Source organism: Silene latifolia, chromosome 9 (assembly GCF_048544455.1).
Source record: "Silene latifolia isolate original U9 population chromosome 9, ASM4854445v1, whole genome shotgun sequence".
Taxonomy (NCBI): Eukaryota; Viridiplantae; Streptophyta; class Magnoliopsida; order Caryophyllales; family Caryophyllaceae; genus Silene; species Silene latifolia.
The window spans coordinates 34,350,145-34,366,712 of NC_133534.1; the positions used below are offsets into that span (position 1 = coordinate 34,350,145).

The 16,568-nt window shown below is 41.1% G+C and overlaps 1 protein-coding gene across 1 annotated transcript; it reads left to right on the plus strand.

Annotated features, from left to right (window-relative positions):
• Nucleotides 1-3,212: 3,212 nt before the first annotated feature.
• Nucleotides 3,213-3,725, plus strand: LOC141600843 (zinc finger BED domain-containing protein DAYSLEEPER-like). The gene has a single exon (XM_074421099.1). It carries the CDS (start codon nucleotides 3,213-3,215, stop codon nucleotides 3,723-3,725), a length of 513 nt encoding a protein of 170 aa, XP_074277200.1.
• Nucleotides 3,726-16,568: the final 12,843 nt, after the last annotated feature.

Genomic DNA, 16,568 nt, shown 5'->3' on the forward strand with positions numbered 1-16,568 from the left:
CCTTTTAGAGACCCGTTGACCAGCGGTGACTGACCTTGGGAGCGGTAATAGTCCTTAGAAGTGCGTACCAAAGTTATCATATGCCTTGAGTTAGGGGTGTACTCGATAGAGTAGAGGCTACTCGATCGAGTAGCTTAGATACTCGATCGAGTAGGGGCCACTCGATCGAGTAGGGGCCACTCGATCGAGTAACGGGTTTTCAGCGAGGGTTTATAATCGTGTTTTGTTAAATCCGCAAATCATTTCCGCCTCATTCCTTCAGATCCTTAGGTCGCCTCCTTCCCTTCCCTTCACCATATAACCTCCATGGAAGCCCTTGAAGGTCCTTGTGCCTTAGGAGAGCATAGCTGGAGTCGGGTAGCGGTCCTTTGCCAGGTTTCTTCTTGTAGGTATGTCGTCATCATCATCCGTATCCTTGTCTTTACAGTTAGGGTTTGCTTGGTAGTGATAGATGGTTGTGTTGTGTATATAGGTGTTGCTTGATTGCTGGATATTGCGTGTGTGGATATGGAATGGTTGCAGTTGCTTAAAGGTAGGTTCGCCTACTCAGTCTCTGTGGATGGTCTAGTGTGTCGGTTGTTGTGTCGTGGTTGTTGTGTTGTTGTAGTGTTTGTGTGGCAGCGTATATGCGGTAATTGGTTGGGGTGTACAGTTTGTTGGTTGTTGTTGTATTGCAGCTGTCTGTGATTGTTTGTCTCTAGTTCTCGAGGTGCGTCCTCGGCTGAGTGGAGTCACTTGCGGGAGTGGCTTCACGCCCTAGTTTCACCCTCCGTGGAACCCGCCACGGGAGGGGATGTGCACATTAATGGGACAGGGTTATCGCTCGGTATGATGAGCGGGGATTTGGTGGGTTTAGGAGTGTGCATTTTACCGGTCCGACCGGATTTTTGACCGGAACCGGATAAACCGGTCCGGTTCAGGGGTAGACCTGTTGCGTACAGGTCCGGTTTCCGGGACTTGAATTTATTCAATTCCGGGTTTACGGTCCGGTCTCAGAAAAACCGGATTAAACAGGGTTAAACCGGAAATAGCCCGGTTTCTACTTAAACATAAATCTGCTGACTTCGTCAAAATATCAACTTCTCAAACCCATTATCTTTATCCATTTATCCCACTTTCCCAATTCAACCAACCCTCTACAATCCCTAATCTATCAAAACTCTATCAAATCGTCTTCTTCTGTTAACCTCCAAAATCCAACCCCTAGTAAAACTCAATCTCCTTATAAATTAATCTCCTTCTTATGACGGTCTCTAGAAACATTCCTATAAAATCCCAATCTACTATTCTGCTTCGAATCAATATAGTCGATTTCTGCAAACTGAAGGTAAGTTACATGCTATTTTTTACTTATTTATTCATACGGAGTACTTGATTTAGTAATGATATTGATATACTTCACTTTGTTAATGTCGACTTGTTTTTGATCTAAAGTTAATTTTAATACTTTTGTCCGAGACTTTGTTGTGTTAGTTTATGGAGTACGAATCTTGTGATTAAACATAGCGCATGTCTTCTGATTTTGTTTGTTTACATTTAAAGTGGCTTTAAAATCTTGTTTCAATTGCTGATCGATTGATATGGAGTACGATTATACGGAGTCGAATTTGGTCTATTAATTTTAGCGCTGATTGTCTGATTGATTATGGTTTAATTAATTAATTCAATTTAATTGTTGTTTTGTGAAGTTCTGTTCTAATTGTAAAATTCATATGTTTCAGATGAGCTCCATTCGATCCAAAAAAGCTATTCCGTTCACCGACCTCTCTGTCGATTCCCAGGCGCTCACAAAAGAAGAGCTCTTTGAATTGGAGAGTACATTATGTTCGGCAAGAAGCTTACGGAGGGCCGCTTGTATATCAAAAGAAAAAGCAAGCGAAGAGCAGAGTATTGGAATTGCTTTATGGAGTATTTAGAGGCACAACCAGACGGTACTAAACTTCTTCGTCTTTGAGTGTAAGTTTTGTGATAAGACTTTTTTCTTGAATCTAATGTGAATGGTTCAAAGAATGTTAAACAACATTGGGAGAAATGCATTCGTAATCCTGCTAATAGAGGTAAAGGAAAACAAAGTGAGTTGTTTTTTGAACCTGGGGATTTAGGAAAGGATGGTGAAGAGGGTGAGGGTAAATTGAAATATGGGACGATAAATCTCAAAGATGTTAGGGATGCATTGACTTATATGATCATTGTTGATGAATTGCCATTTAAACATGTTGAAAAGCAGGGTTTTAGACATTTGATGAGTGTTGCTTGTCCTAGATTTCATATTCCCTCACGAACTACGATTTGCACGTGATTGTTCTAAACTTTTTTAGAAGAAAAGTCGAGTTTGAAAGACTGTTAATTAATTGTCAAAAAGTTTCGTGACTACGATACTTGGACATCAATTCAAAGGATAAACTATATGTGTCTTATCGCACATTTCATTGATAATGGTTGGAAATTACGTAAGAGAATTATCAACTTTTGTCCTATATCTAGTCATAGGGGTGAAGATATTGGTAAAGCTGTTGAGACTTGCTTAGAATCTTGGGGTATTGAGGATAAGCTTTTTTTGTCACGATTGATAACGCTAGTTCAAATGATGTAGCATGTGCGTATTTGAGAAAGATGGTTCAACGTTTTGGGAGCATTAATGATGGAAGACATTTACATGTAAGATGTATGGCTCACATTATTAATCTTATTGTTTGGGATGGTATTAACGAACATAGCGTGTGCATTGCTAGAGTTAGAAATCTTTGTGAAGTATGTGAAAAATTCTCTGCTAGACTTCAAAGATTTAAGGATCTGGTTCAAAAGCTTAATATTAATTGCAAATTGTCTTTGTCACTTGATGTGCCTACTCGTTGGAACTCAACCTATCTTATGCTAAAACCGCTTTAAAATATCGGCGTGTTTTTGGTGGGTTTAATTTACCTGATGGGGACAATGTTCCACCTAATGAATTACCTCCTAATGCCGATGATTGGAAAATGGTTGGGAGGCTAGTTGTGTTTTTGGAAGGATTTTACCTGATAACTCGTCGAATTTACGGTTCTTTATATGTTACGAGTAATAAAGGGTTCTTTGAGATTGCATCTGTTTGTGATATGCTAAAAAAATGGGAGAAAAATCCTGAAAAAGAGTTTAAAAATATGGCTATTTCGATGAAAACGAAATATAATAAATATTGGGGGGATGTGCAAAAAATGAATATGATGATATACATGGCTGTGGTCCTTGATCCTCACTCAAAGTTAACGGTTCTTGAGTTGACACTTACTGATTTATATGATAAAGAAAAGGGAGAGGAATTGGCTAGTAATGTCAAAAATTTTGCTTATTCTCTATTTGACGAGTATAGAGCCATGTATTCTTACCCTCAAAGTGGACCAATAAATAATGATCAACACCAAGATCAGGAAGATATGAGGTTAGGAGAAACCATGAACTATGTGCAAAGCCTTAAAGAGAGGGCCAAAAGACTCAAAGGGTCAGGTGGGAATATGAGGAGTGAGTTTGTGAGATACTTAAATGAGGTGTTAGGAGAGGATGAAGAGGGACTTGACGCATTGACATGGTGGCGACTCAATGCCCATCGATATCCAATTGTTTCACGCATGGCACGTGATATATTGGCTATACCATTGTCTACTGTTGCATCGGAATCTGCTTTTAGTGCAGGAGGTCGACATCTCGATTCATTTAGGAGTTCTTTGACCCCTGAGGTAATGAATTAATCCTTCTCTTCTCATTGTTTATTATCATGTTAATTGAAAAGATTTTAAAGTGAAGCTGTTTTTATTGTTGTCTTACATGATGAAAGATGGTACAAACTTTGATATGCTCTTAAGATTGGCTTCGAGCGAGAGAACGAGAAATGACCAGAGAACAAGAAACGAATGCATCTGTAGAGTTGGACGATCATGGACTGGCACAAGAGTTAGAAGACCTTCAAAAAGGTAAATATAGTTGGTGAATTTATAATCAACATGCTGATAGTTGAATTACTTTTTATTTTCTGAAAACTAACCCATTTCCTTTGTTATTTCAGAGTATGACCAGGTCACTTTGGAGAATGACATTATTTATGTGGCGGAATGAAGTTGGCTAGTTGGAACATGGAGACTCACAGATGTGCTTGAAGCCTTGAACGGTTTAGGACTTAGGATTTGAATTTTTAGATTATATTTGTTTGACAAAATTTCTTAATTTGGACTTTTCTAGTATTGAATTTGGACTTTTGTGGTATTGGTAATAAAGGCATAAACATGGTGCCCAACCCCTCATGTTTGCTAAACGTATTGGCAATAAAGGCATAAAGAAAAATAGTTTTAATATTTTTATTCAAGAAGTGTGTGTATCATATTCTCAAACCGGTCTAAAAGGGCTAAACCCGGACCGACCCGGTATTAACAGGTCCGGTTCAGGACTGGACCGGAAAAAATAGGTCCGGTTTCCGGTCTTCAAGAAAACAGCTTTTCCGGTTGCGGTCTAAACCGGTTCAGGACCGGTCCGGTCCGGTTCAGGACCGGTGCACACCCCTAGGTATGGCTGCGGTCCCCCACTGGCAGGGCTGGTCCAGTGGACAGTCGGTGACGGGGATTGATTGGAGTGGGTGTGAATGTGTGTGACTGGTTGTGTGTAATGAGTTGATAATTGTTGTTAGTCCATGTTGAGTCTTGCCTCGGTTACTGACCTTGTGTGGTTGTCTTGTTTGTTTATGTGTCTGCCGTGATCCCTTATGGTGAGCAGTCAGTCTTAGCAGGTGTTGATGTCGTTGATAGCTGGAGTCCTGGCGGGGATGAGTCCTCACGAGTTTTGATAGGGATAGTGCGTAGCTGACGAGTTGTACCTTTATTTTGTTAAGTTGGTTGTAATGCTTGTAATATAACTATAATTGTTCTTTTATCGACTTTTGATGATTACTTACCTCGGGCAACCGGGCTGGTAACGCCCTTATATACTAAGGAAGGCCTAGTTAAGGCTCCTCATAATATGGGGGTGTTACAAAGTGGTATCAGAGCGACCCTGCGACCGTGTGGTGAGCCTGTGCTCGGGAGTACCCGGGTCACACACCTAACGGGGGAGGATTCTGGGTTTGGCCGCGGTCAAGTTGGAGGCACAACGAGGACGTTGTGTTCTTTAAGTGGGGGAGATTGTAACACCCCAAGTTATTGAGAGTAAGGTTGTTCCACATCGGGGAATTGAGGAGGTTGTGATATGTTTATAAGGGATTCCACCCACCACTTAGTAACAAGGCCTTGTGCTTTTGGGCTTAAGTGAGGACAAATAACGGGCCCAAAAGTGCAAACCCATCTTATTGGGCTGTGTTACGACCGTGGTGGGTCGGGTTGTTATAAAAATGGTATCAGAGCGACGATTTTGGAACCTGTGACTAATGAATCTAATGAACGTAGCGAGTCTAATAAAATGAACCTGGTGTATGTGTAATGGGAGCCCCAGCCGATGATAGGTTTTGGGTGAGTAGGCGCCCTCATTTCAAAACCTTGGCCCCATTGTACTTAAGCCAGTCACTGGGTATGGGAATGTGGAGTCCGTGAGTATGTGCTTAACGTGAATGTGAATTGCGTTGGAACTATCCGTGGTTGAGTCTTTGTTAAAGCTGGTATAGGCCGGTATGATAGTGTCGTTTGGATTGCGTATGGTGAAGTTTTGGTAGAATTAGTGAGCTTATGCGATGAATATGAAAAACGTAAAAGGTTTTATTTAATAGAAATGCGTGAAAAGTGTGAAAGTGTATGCCGTAGTATGAAAGAGATCATGTCGGTGTTTGCTTAAGGTTGTTAGAAATGGTGATCCCATATAAGTTTATAAGTCCTACCATAGCTATAATGATGATAGTTAAAGAGATGTTGAGTTACGACGTGAGAAATAGCAAATGGTGATGCAATTGTACAACATTTAATTGCTGAAAGTTTCCGCTTGCGTGGTGATTAATTTGTGTAAAATAATTTGTTATGTTGAAATTGGAACAGGATAGGCTTTAATTTGTTTATGTAGAATATACTTGGGTGACATGAGGATAATTCCGTTAATTATATGTTTTATATTGACGTGAGCATAAGTTTGCTAGCAATGTGGTAAGACGAGTTTAGATATGATATGGTGACGCAATTGTGTATATGAATGACTCAGTAGCAGGTAAACCATGTAGTGTGCAGTTGTTGTAGCGTAATATGATATGAACCTTGTCTAATGAGACGGTAGGATATGTTTGAATAATAATGGTGATATAGAAGTGAGTACGATAACCAGTGATGAATTCCGAACTTAGTTTGGAATCGACACGCGATATTGTTTTTGCAGGAATCTTCAATTAATTTCGTATTTCTGACCGAGTACTCAACTTTACTTGACCGAGTGCGAGTGCTTACTAGACCGAGTAGACCTCACTCGATCTAGTTAGGAAGCTATGACGTTGGAATGTAGAAATTTTCTGCAGATACTCGACGAAATAGCACCTACTCGATCGAGTAGAGGGCACTCGATCGAGTACCCTAGGCACTCGATCGAGTAGGCTACAGTACAGAGGCTCTTACGGGTTTCTTAAAACCCTTATTTCTTCTCATTCTTCTTATTCTATCTTCCTTATTTCGAAACCCTAAGTTCCTAAATCCCTCAAAGCTCTCATATTCTTGTGGTTGTGGTGATTAATTTGGGTTGTTTTTCCTTGTTTAATTGCATTCTTTTACTTTCCATCTAATCAAGGTATGAATCTCTTCCCTATTTACATGTTTTATCACTTTGAACCTATTATAATGATAGAATAGTCCGAAAATTTCAATTCATATGGACAAAAATTGCTTGTAATTGTTGTAATGTGATTCATATACTTCCCTTTCATGATTATTGATGTTGATTGTGCTAAAAATAGAGTAGAAATTGCAAAATTTGGGGGCGAATTTTCTAGGGTTTGCAAAATCAAACTTGATTTTTGGTTGTTTTCTACTTGTTGGATGATGAAATTGAGTACTATATGTTACACATGTTATGTTAGAAGTTGGATTTTGGTAATTTTCACCTTAAAACTTGCCTTAAAACTCCGTCTTAAAAGTGCCCCAAATTGAAATTCGTTTCCTATGACTAAGGTTTTGTGTTGGATATGAATGTTTATGCAAGCGTTAAACTTTTAATTTAGTAGTAGTGATGTTAATTCTTGATGAATGTGTCAAAATCGTTACAGCTGTAAAGACTGTCTGACTAGTCTAATTGAGTTGTTTGCTTCTAATGTTGAAAGTTGATGATGACATGTTTTAAGTTGCATTTCTATGAAGATATATGAATATTTCACATGTTATCAAGTATTTATATGGGGTAGCATTTGAGCCATGCCATGATAGCCGAATTGGTCGCGAGTAGATTATGTTTCTCATGTTAAACCTTTCACAGTCATATAGGTAGTCTGAATGCTATAAACTGAATTTATGTATCAATTGGGAATTTGTTGGTGAAAGTGTGTACCTAGATGATTATTTAATGTTTAGTTGTGTAAATTCTATGTTTTAAGTGCCTATACAAGTTTGTTTAAACCGTATGCTGAAACAGATGCCGAGACTAAACATAGGGACCCGTCAGAGTAAGAGGGGGAGGGCTTCACAACCCGAAGTTGGGGAAGGTAGTGGACCCGTGGTACCCGTTGTGCCGGAATACCCTTCGGTGGTGTTTGTGGACTTTAAACAGAGAGAGAGATTTGTGGCGTTGCAAAAACGCATAATGAGACCCACCCATTGTGTGGATACCACACTTCTTGAGGACTTGGGAATTGAGATGGATATCCGTCACATCTTTGAGACTTTAGGATTTATGGGGCTGTATCGGTTGAGGAAGTATTCTTACCCTTTTCTGACTTTGGAGTTTATGAGCTCGTTTAATTACGAGCCAGCTGCACAAACTGTTGAGTTCCGTCTTATGAACACGAGTTTCGTGTTGACCATGGACCTTTTTGCTTCTCACTTTGGGTTGGCCAAGCCTCCCAAGGATTCCATCAGTGAAATTCCTTCTGAGTGCGGTGTTTGCCGCCTTATGCCTTGTCTTTCCGGAAAGCCAGCTCCCACCTCCAGCAACATGTTGATTAATGATGTTCAACATGTTACTTTGAGGATTTTCCTTCATTCTTTGTCAAACCTTCTTTATGAGAGGCCGGATATGAGTAAGCTGAACAATCATGAACTGTTGCTTTTGATGTCTTATCTGAACCCGGAGCGGACCGAGAGGGTGGTCTTCAATGCTCCTGCCATGGTGTGTGCTAGCCTTGCCTTGATGGCTACTTCCACCACCCGGTACCTGAGTTGCGGTGCTATCGCCACTCGGCCCTTTGAGGCTTCTTCTGAGTACGTGCCTCTATCTACACCGGTGCCTACCATGGACAAAGACTACTACCTCGACCTGAAGTGGTTGAGAACTTTAGCTGATGGTGGCCTAACTTGGAGAGTGTGGGGTATGAGCTGGATGAGGATCCCGGCTCCTGAGCACCTCCCACTGACAGAGCCGTTAGACCCGATGGTGGTGGCTGTTGACTCCGATGAGGAGGAGGAGGATGATGATTTGCCTCGGCAGTTGCAGACATACCTCATTGATGACACGATCCTTCAGGTGATGCCCGAGCCGAAGAAGGGGGAGAATGTGGCGGTGGTGGAGGAGAGATCCAGGTTGGGGAGAGGACCTCGTCGAGTGAGGGAGAGGACAGCTGAGACTAGACCACGGCCGGCAGCACCATCGCAGCAGCACCCTTTTCCTTGTTAACCCTACCTCGACACCCCGGAGACGCGCTCGAGCTACTTGGCAGAGAGAGTGTCATCCACTTTGACACTCCGGAACATGCATGAGATGGCGTATGCTCAGGGGATTGGCACCGAGGGACCACATCCAGTGTGGTGGAGCGGAGTTGGGGACTATAGTGGGGTTTTCCACTCTTACGGGGTGGATCAGTCAGCCTGGGGGACACCACAGTCCTTTGCTTTTGGCGGTTTGACCCCATGGTATGTGAGTCCTGGAGCTGGAGCAGGGGTTGATGCGGGTATTGGGTCATCGGGAGCAGGCACCTCGGGAGGAGATGGTGGTGGAGATGAGTTGATGGATGAGCAGCAGCAGCAGCAGGAGTGATACTCCTTTTCTTTATCCTTGTTTATGGTTGATGATGTGGGATGATGGTAGTCGTTCTTAGTTAGAACTTTTATTTTGGATTGTACGGATGGCCATAAGGCCGGATTTATTTAGCTTGAGCTTGTTTGCAGGATTTTGGGGGTCGGTTGTCATCCCGACTCGTGTTTCGGTGACGTTTTATATATATACACATGGTGTTATGACAGGATTTTCCAAGATTTTGACCTGTAGGTACTCGACAGAGTACCTCATACTCGGCCGAGTAGCTGCAGGTGTGACAGGGTTGGAGTGTTCTAATCTCAGGGCTACTCGATCGAGTAGCCAAGTCACTCGATCGAGTAGCGGGCACTCGATCGAGTACCCTATATACTCGATCGAGTAGCACTGATACAAGAACTTTTCATAAAATTAAAATTGTTTAATGGTTATATAATTACATGTTTGGTGTTTAACATGGTTATTGATGATTAGTAACACGTTTGAACCGTTAATTTCATATGTTGGAGGTCGTGTTTGGATTTTAGATGCGTACTTGTAACGAATAGTGAGGTAGTAAGTGTTTCTTATTGCATTCATTTTACATCCGTAATGTCTACTAGTTATATTTCACCGGAAGTGTGTCCTTCCATATATACAAACACAAATGATATATACATGCATTCTTGAGGGAGGCTAGTTATTCGAATATGGTTGCCTATGTTTTATGGTTTAATGGTTGTCTAAGTAATGAGTAATGTCAATAATGAATAAAAGGGGTTGGATATATGTCATGATGCAAGTAGTAGGTAACATGTGTAGTGATTTGGTGGTGAACTTCGGGGACGAAGTTCCTTTTAGAGGGGAAGAGTAATGTCGCAAAATAAAAAGGCCGATATTGCAATTATTTTGTTGTTTGTTTATAAGGTTTTCTATTACTTTGGTTACATTTCTTGCATGAAGTTATAATTGTCTGCACTTGTTCGTTGGGTAATTTGTGTGTTGAAGTAAAAGTTGATAGCGTGCTTTAAAAGACGGTCATAAAAGACAAGTTATGATGCCATGTGTTGGAATAGAATCGTATCTTTGGAGAACATAGTGGTGTTAATGTGATTTATTTCGTGTTGATGGTTGTTGTTAATGAAAGTGTAATCTCGTAATGTGTTGGGTAATCGTTGGTTATGTTGGCTCGTGTTGTGCGGTTGGTATTCCAAGTGGTAACTTGTAGAGGTCGATCTATATGGAGCATTAGACAGTTGATGATGATGACATGGGGGATGGTATTTCCAGGGAGTAGTGACCTATGTCGAAAGAGTAGTGATGTCGTTTTGTCCCGTGTCTTGTGCTTTGAGATAGGTGAGTTGAACTTCGGGGACGAAGTTCTTTTTAAGAGGGGAAGACTGTAATACCCGCCCTTTTAGAGACCCGTTGACCAGCGGTGACTGACCTTGGGAGCGGTAATAGTCCTTAGAAGTGCGTACCAAAGTTATCATGTGCCTTGAGTTAGGGGTGTACTCGATAGAGTATAGGCTACTCGATCGAGTTGCTTAGATACTCGATCGAGTAGGGGCCACTCGATCGAGTAGGGGCCACTCGATCGAGTAGGTGGGCCACTCGATCGAGTAACGGGTTTTCAGCGAGGGTTTATAATCGTGTTTTGTTAAATCCGCAAATCATTTCCGCCTCATTCCTTCAGATCCTTAGGTCGCCTCCTTCCCTTCCCTTCACCATATAACCTCCATGGAAGCCCTTGAAGGTCCTTGTGCCTTAGGAGAGCATAGCTGGAGTCGGGTAGCGGTCCTTTGCCAGGTTTCTTCTTGTAGGTATGTCGTCATCATCATCCGTATCCTTGTCTTTGCAGTTAGGGTTTGCTTGGTAGTGATAGATGGTTGTGTTGTGTATATAGGTGTTGCTTGATTGCTGGATATTGCGTGTGTGGATATGGAATGGTTGCAGTTGCTTAAAGGTAGGTTCGCCTACTCAGTCTCTGTGGATGGTCTAGTGTGTCGGTTGTTGTGTCGTGGTTGTTGTGTTGTTGTAGTGTTTGTGTGGCAGCGTATATGCGGTAATTGGTTGGTGTGTACAGTTTGTTGGTTGTTGTTGTATTGCAGCTGTCTGTGATTGTTTGTCTCTGGTTCTCGAGGTGCGTCCTCGGCTGAGTGGAGTCACTTGCGGGAGTGGCTTCACGCCCTAGTTTCGCCCTCTGTGGAACCCGCCACGGGAGGGGATGTGCACATTAATGGGATAGGGTTATCGCTCGGTATGATGAGCGGGGATTTGGTGGGTATGGTTGCGGTCCCCCACTGGCAGGGCTGGTCCAGTGGACAGTCGGTGATGGGGATTGATTGGAGTGGGTGTGAATGTGTGTGACTGGTTGTGTGTAATGAGTTGATAATTATTGTTAGTCCATGTTGAGTCTTGCCTCGGTTACTAACCTTGTGTGGTTGTCTTGTTTGTTTATGTGTCTGTCGTGATCCCTTATGGTGAGCAGTCAGTCTTAGCAGGTGTTGATATCGTTGATAGCTGGAGTCCTAGCGGGGATGAGTCCTCACGAGTTTTGATAGGGATAGTGCGTAGCTGACGAGTTGTACCTTTATTTTGTTAAGTTGGTTGTAATGCTTGTAATATAACTATAATTGTTCGTTTATCGACTTTTGATGATTACTTACCTCGGACAACCGGGATGGTAACACCCTTATATGCTAAGGAAGGCCTAGTTAAGGCTCCTCATAATATGGGGGTGTTACAAATACACAGGACAATATTTGTCAAGAAGGGTCATCCATCCTTGTGCCGAAATATCGTCTTTAAAAAATTTAAAAGCGGGTGAAGTGTCATACCAGGATATCTTGTACCGTCTCCCACTATGAAAGCTACAATTAAGCAAACCAACACATGCCTTGAGAGTGTCCTCGAGTAAATCAAGCGAATTGAGATAATCAAGAGCTTGATTTTTGTATGCATCCGAATAGGAGGTCATAACGAGGTCCATGCAAGCGTTTGGAGCGACCTTTGTTTCGACATCACCTTCAACCTCATCGTCTTCCATGGTGAAGGATTTATCGACCACCACATTTCTGCTCCTCCTTGGATATTTGGTCCGAGAGGATGTTTTGGAGGGTGTGGTGCCCTTTCTTTTCCTTGTAGCAATGGTAAAAATGGAAGAATCATCACCAAAGAGCTCGATGAGCTTTGCCTTAGTGGTGGTCATGGAGAACAATGGGTGAATCCCATTATCAAACACCTCACATTCATTGTTGGTGACCCCATCATTCGGACCAGAAGCTTCATTTTGGACCATTTTCTCTACTTCCTCGGACACTCATATTTCTCCCTCATTCTGTTTTTCCTTACTTTCTTTTCCTCTCTCTTTTTCATTTTTCTCTGTTTTGTTCACTTAAATCATCATTATCGTTTTGGTCTTTTTCTTTGTCACTCACATCAACACTCTCATCTTTCTCTTTTTCTTGTTCACTCACGTCAACATTCTCATTTTTCTCTTTTTCCTTTTTCGCTTCTCACATCATTATTTTCCACTTCATTTGTATCAACACTTTTCTCCCTATCTTCAGCAACTTCTTCGTTCTCTTTCTCTCCTGCCTTTTTAGTGGTTTCATCATCTCCGGAGTCAAGATCAACACCTGAATCCAACATCAGAGATAGAGGAGGTTTCTTTATAAGACCACCACGACAACCTCTTCCTCTGCCTCATCCTCGAAGTGGGGCGGATTATTTTATGCGCTTGAGAGCAGATGGTTTCGGTATTGTTTTAGAAGGGGATTTTTCAGAGGGTAATGGACCTCTGGTATCAGCGGGTGCAACGGAAGTGGGGGGGAGGACGCCATTTTCTTTTGGGCAATTATTTTTTGATCAAATGAATATCTGAGTCTTTGAACTTCTCGGCTAAAACACTTTTTAGGAGGCATTTTTGACGGTTTTGATGAGGAAGTTGAAGGATGGTTGAAATTTTTGACGGTTTTAATGAGGATGGTGAATGGGGTTTTAATTTTTTTGAAATTGGAAAAGTGATGAGGTAAAGGGTGTTGGTTATTGTGTGGAGAATTAATGAGTTGGTTGGGTAAAAAGATGATGTGAGTTAAGGGAGTTGGTTGAGTGTAAGGTGAGAGTGAAGGAAAAGGGCGGCAAAAGTGGGAGGTGAGTGATTGGACAAGACATGTTTATTGGCTCAATGTAAAAAATAAAGTGCACCAATTGTTTATATTCAGTTGTACAAAAATTTTGCAAAAGGTAAATAAATCTAGTGGCTAGAGTAATGTATATATTTTCTTTTTAGTCAATCATTTAAGGAAATTAATTTAAAAGCGAATCACATATCACCCTATAAACTAATTTCCCACCGAAATTTTACGAATTGTTCTATTTCCAACGGTTTTGTAAAAATGTCGGCTATTTGATTTTCCGTTCTACAAAAGCTAAGACAAATATTACCTTTTTCAACTTGATCACGTAAAAAATGATGTCTTATATCAATGTGCCTTGTTCTAGAATGTTGTATCGGATTTTTCGAGATATTAATTGCGCTTATATTATCACAAAATATGGGAGTGGTTTCAAAGATAAGACCGTAATCACGCAATTATTGTCGTACCCAAAGAATTTGGGCACAACAAAGAGCGGCACTTACATACTCACTTTCGGCCATGGATAGAGCAACGGTATTTTGCTTCTTGGAAGCCCATGAGATGAGACACAGTCCTAGAAATGTAGCAATACCCAATGTGCTTTTTCTATCCAATGAACTACCCGCATAATCCGCATATGAAAATCCTACAAGATCAAGATCATAATTACTTGGATACCAAAGATATAATCCTTGAGTTCCAATCAAATACCTAAAAATCCGTTTTAACGGCTTTGAAATGTGATTCCTTAGGATTTGATTTGAAACGAGCACATACACTCACACACACTAAATTGTATGTCGGGCCGACTAGCGGTTAAATAAAGCAATGAACCGATCATACCTCGATATACCTTTTGACTAACACTCTTACCATTTTCGTCTTTGTCAAGACTAAATTTGGAGATCATTGGTATAGGCATAGGATTCGAGTTAGTCAACCCAAACTTACTTATCATTTCCTTTAAGTACTTTTGTTGATGAATCATGGTTCCTTTCTCACTTTGCTTGATTTAAGTACTTATTCCTTACAAACAACTTAAACATCAACAAAGTAAACAAAAGCGACTCGATACTTGTAAAACCAGTATCCCTAACCACATGTTACTATCTACAAAAGCCAAACACTAGCACCCATCATGCTCATACAATATTCAACTTATCAATCATGTATTATCCACATGTTTTTATTCTATAACTTTACGTAAAAACAATAACATAATATACAACATCAAATCCCCTATTCACATGTTATTAACATAACAACATTAGACTACTAAAATGTGGAAATGTTGTAAAAAGGTAGCTTGTAATAGCTTGTTTTGTGCTTAATGGAAGTTCTTACATTTCACCCAAAAAAAAAAACATAACAACATTATAAAATCACTTACATCATAAAACATGCTTAACCATAAATCATATTATCATGCAACGATTATTCATCTTTTTTTTTTTCCACCAATTCATCCATCATACTCATCCGACGTATTCATCCAACGTATTCATCCAACATATTCATCCAACCTATTCATCCAACATACGCACATGAACAATAGTAAACGCGTAGCGATCCCATGATACCCCATAGTGACCGGTTCAAAGTTGTAGGGCGAATTCGCGATTATAGGACGTCTCCCAAGTCTTTGCATTAGCTCCTAACAACTTCTACCTGGGTTCATTTTAATTTGACTCCCTAGGTTCATTAGGTTCATTAGTTAAAGATTCCAAAATCGTCGCTCTGATACCACTTTGCAACACCCCCATACACCAAGGTGCCTTACCAAGATCACCTAATGCATGGAACTGCTACCATCTCGGTTACCCGAGGCAATGTATATCAAAAAGACCATAAGAGAATGTACTTTATTAAATAAGTTTAAGGCGATACATTTCCAAAACATAAACTGTGCACATAACCTACGACTCAAAACAATGTAAGAACATAGCCGCGGACTCAAAATGACCGCCCAAAGAGGTACTCGGTCGAGTACATGACGTACTCGATCGAGTACAGGACACTCGGTCGAGTAACTATACCACTCGGCCGAGTTCTCGACTCCAGAAGCTGAACAAAATTATCACAGAAAGATTACTCGGTTGCCACTTTGTAACACCTTTACATACCAATGTGCCTTACCAAGGACCACCCTAGCATGAGAAGTTGTTACCATCTCGGTTGCCCGAGGCTAGTATATCAAAAGTAACCATTCTAAAACGTTTATTAAAATATAAAGTTAAACGATTACACTGTCTCAAAACCAAACCAAAGAAATGTATATGAATCTCAATACAACTGAAACCAAAATAGCTAAACTCGTAACAGCGGAAGCTAGACTCGAAGTGATGACATCCCATCTCGTTCCCGTAGCTAAAGACAACCATCACTTGTCACAATCTGCTCACCATCCCCGAATGGATCATCACAGTTTTACAAAACAACGGGGTCAGTTCACTGCATAATTAAGATAAGCAAAATACAACAATATCAATAACAACTATTTCACAACCATACTCCACTTCCCATCATGTCACATAACTGACTACACACTGTGTAGTCCTGCTAGATTACTGCCGCAACAGATAATCCACACCGCCAGTGCGGGACCGTAGCCTTGCCCACCTAAGCCCCGCTCATCGCAACGAGCAACAACCCATGTTCCTTAATGTGCACATCCTCTCTTGTAGCGGGATCTACAAGGGGCGAATAAAAGGCATGAAGCCACTCCTGCAAGTGACTCCACTCAGCCGAGGACGCACCTCACAATCATAGTCAATCCACCACAACTCCAATACTCCAGATCACAATCAACAACAATACTAATCATATCAATTAAATCACAATAATCAATCTTAAATCAATTACGCAATCAACTGAGTAGGAAAACCCTACCTTAGCACAGATCACTAGTCAACAAGGAAGCTAGAACTGCTCTTCTACGAATTCCCCACCTAACAACAATCATACAATCCAATCACAATATGCAAAACATCCTCTTTTCCCAATTTCCAACACTAGGTTAAAACCCTAAAAGACAAACTGACAAAGCTATAAGATTAGTGACTTACTGACGCAATCGATGCAAGAGAGAAAAGAACAAGGACTCACGAACAATCGACAATATCGGGAGAGATTAGAGATGATTAGAGTTACTCAGCCGAGTATTCCTGGACAGTAGCCTGACCAGAAACACACGACGCATTACTCGGCCGAGTTAGCCATATTCGGCCGAGTAACAGAACCCAAAAAACCGTAGTACTACAGTTCTAGTGGGGGAAAATGCCACTATTCGCATTTTTCATGCTCTAGTGACGTTTCAAGGATGCATATGATAGCTCACAT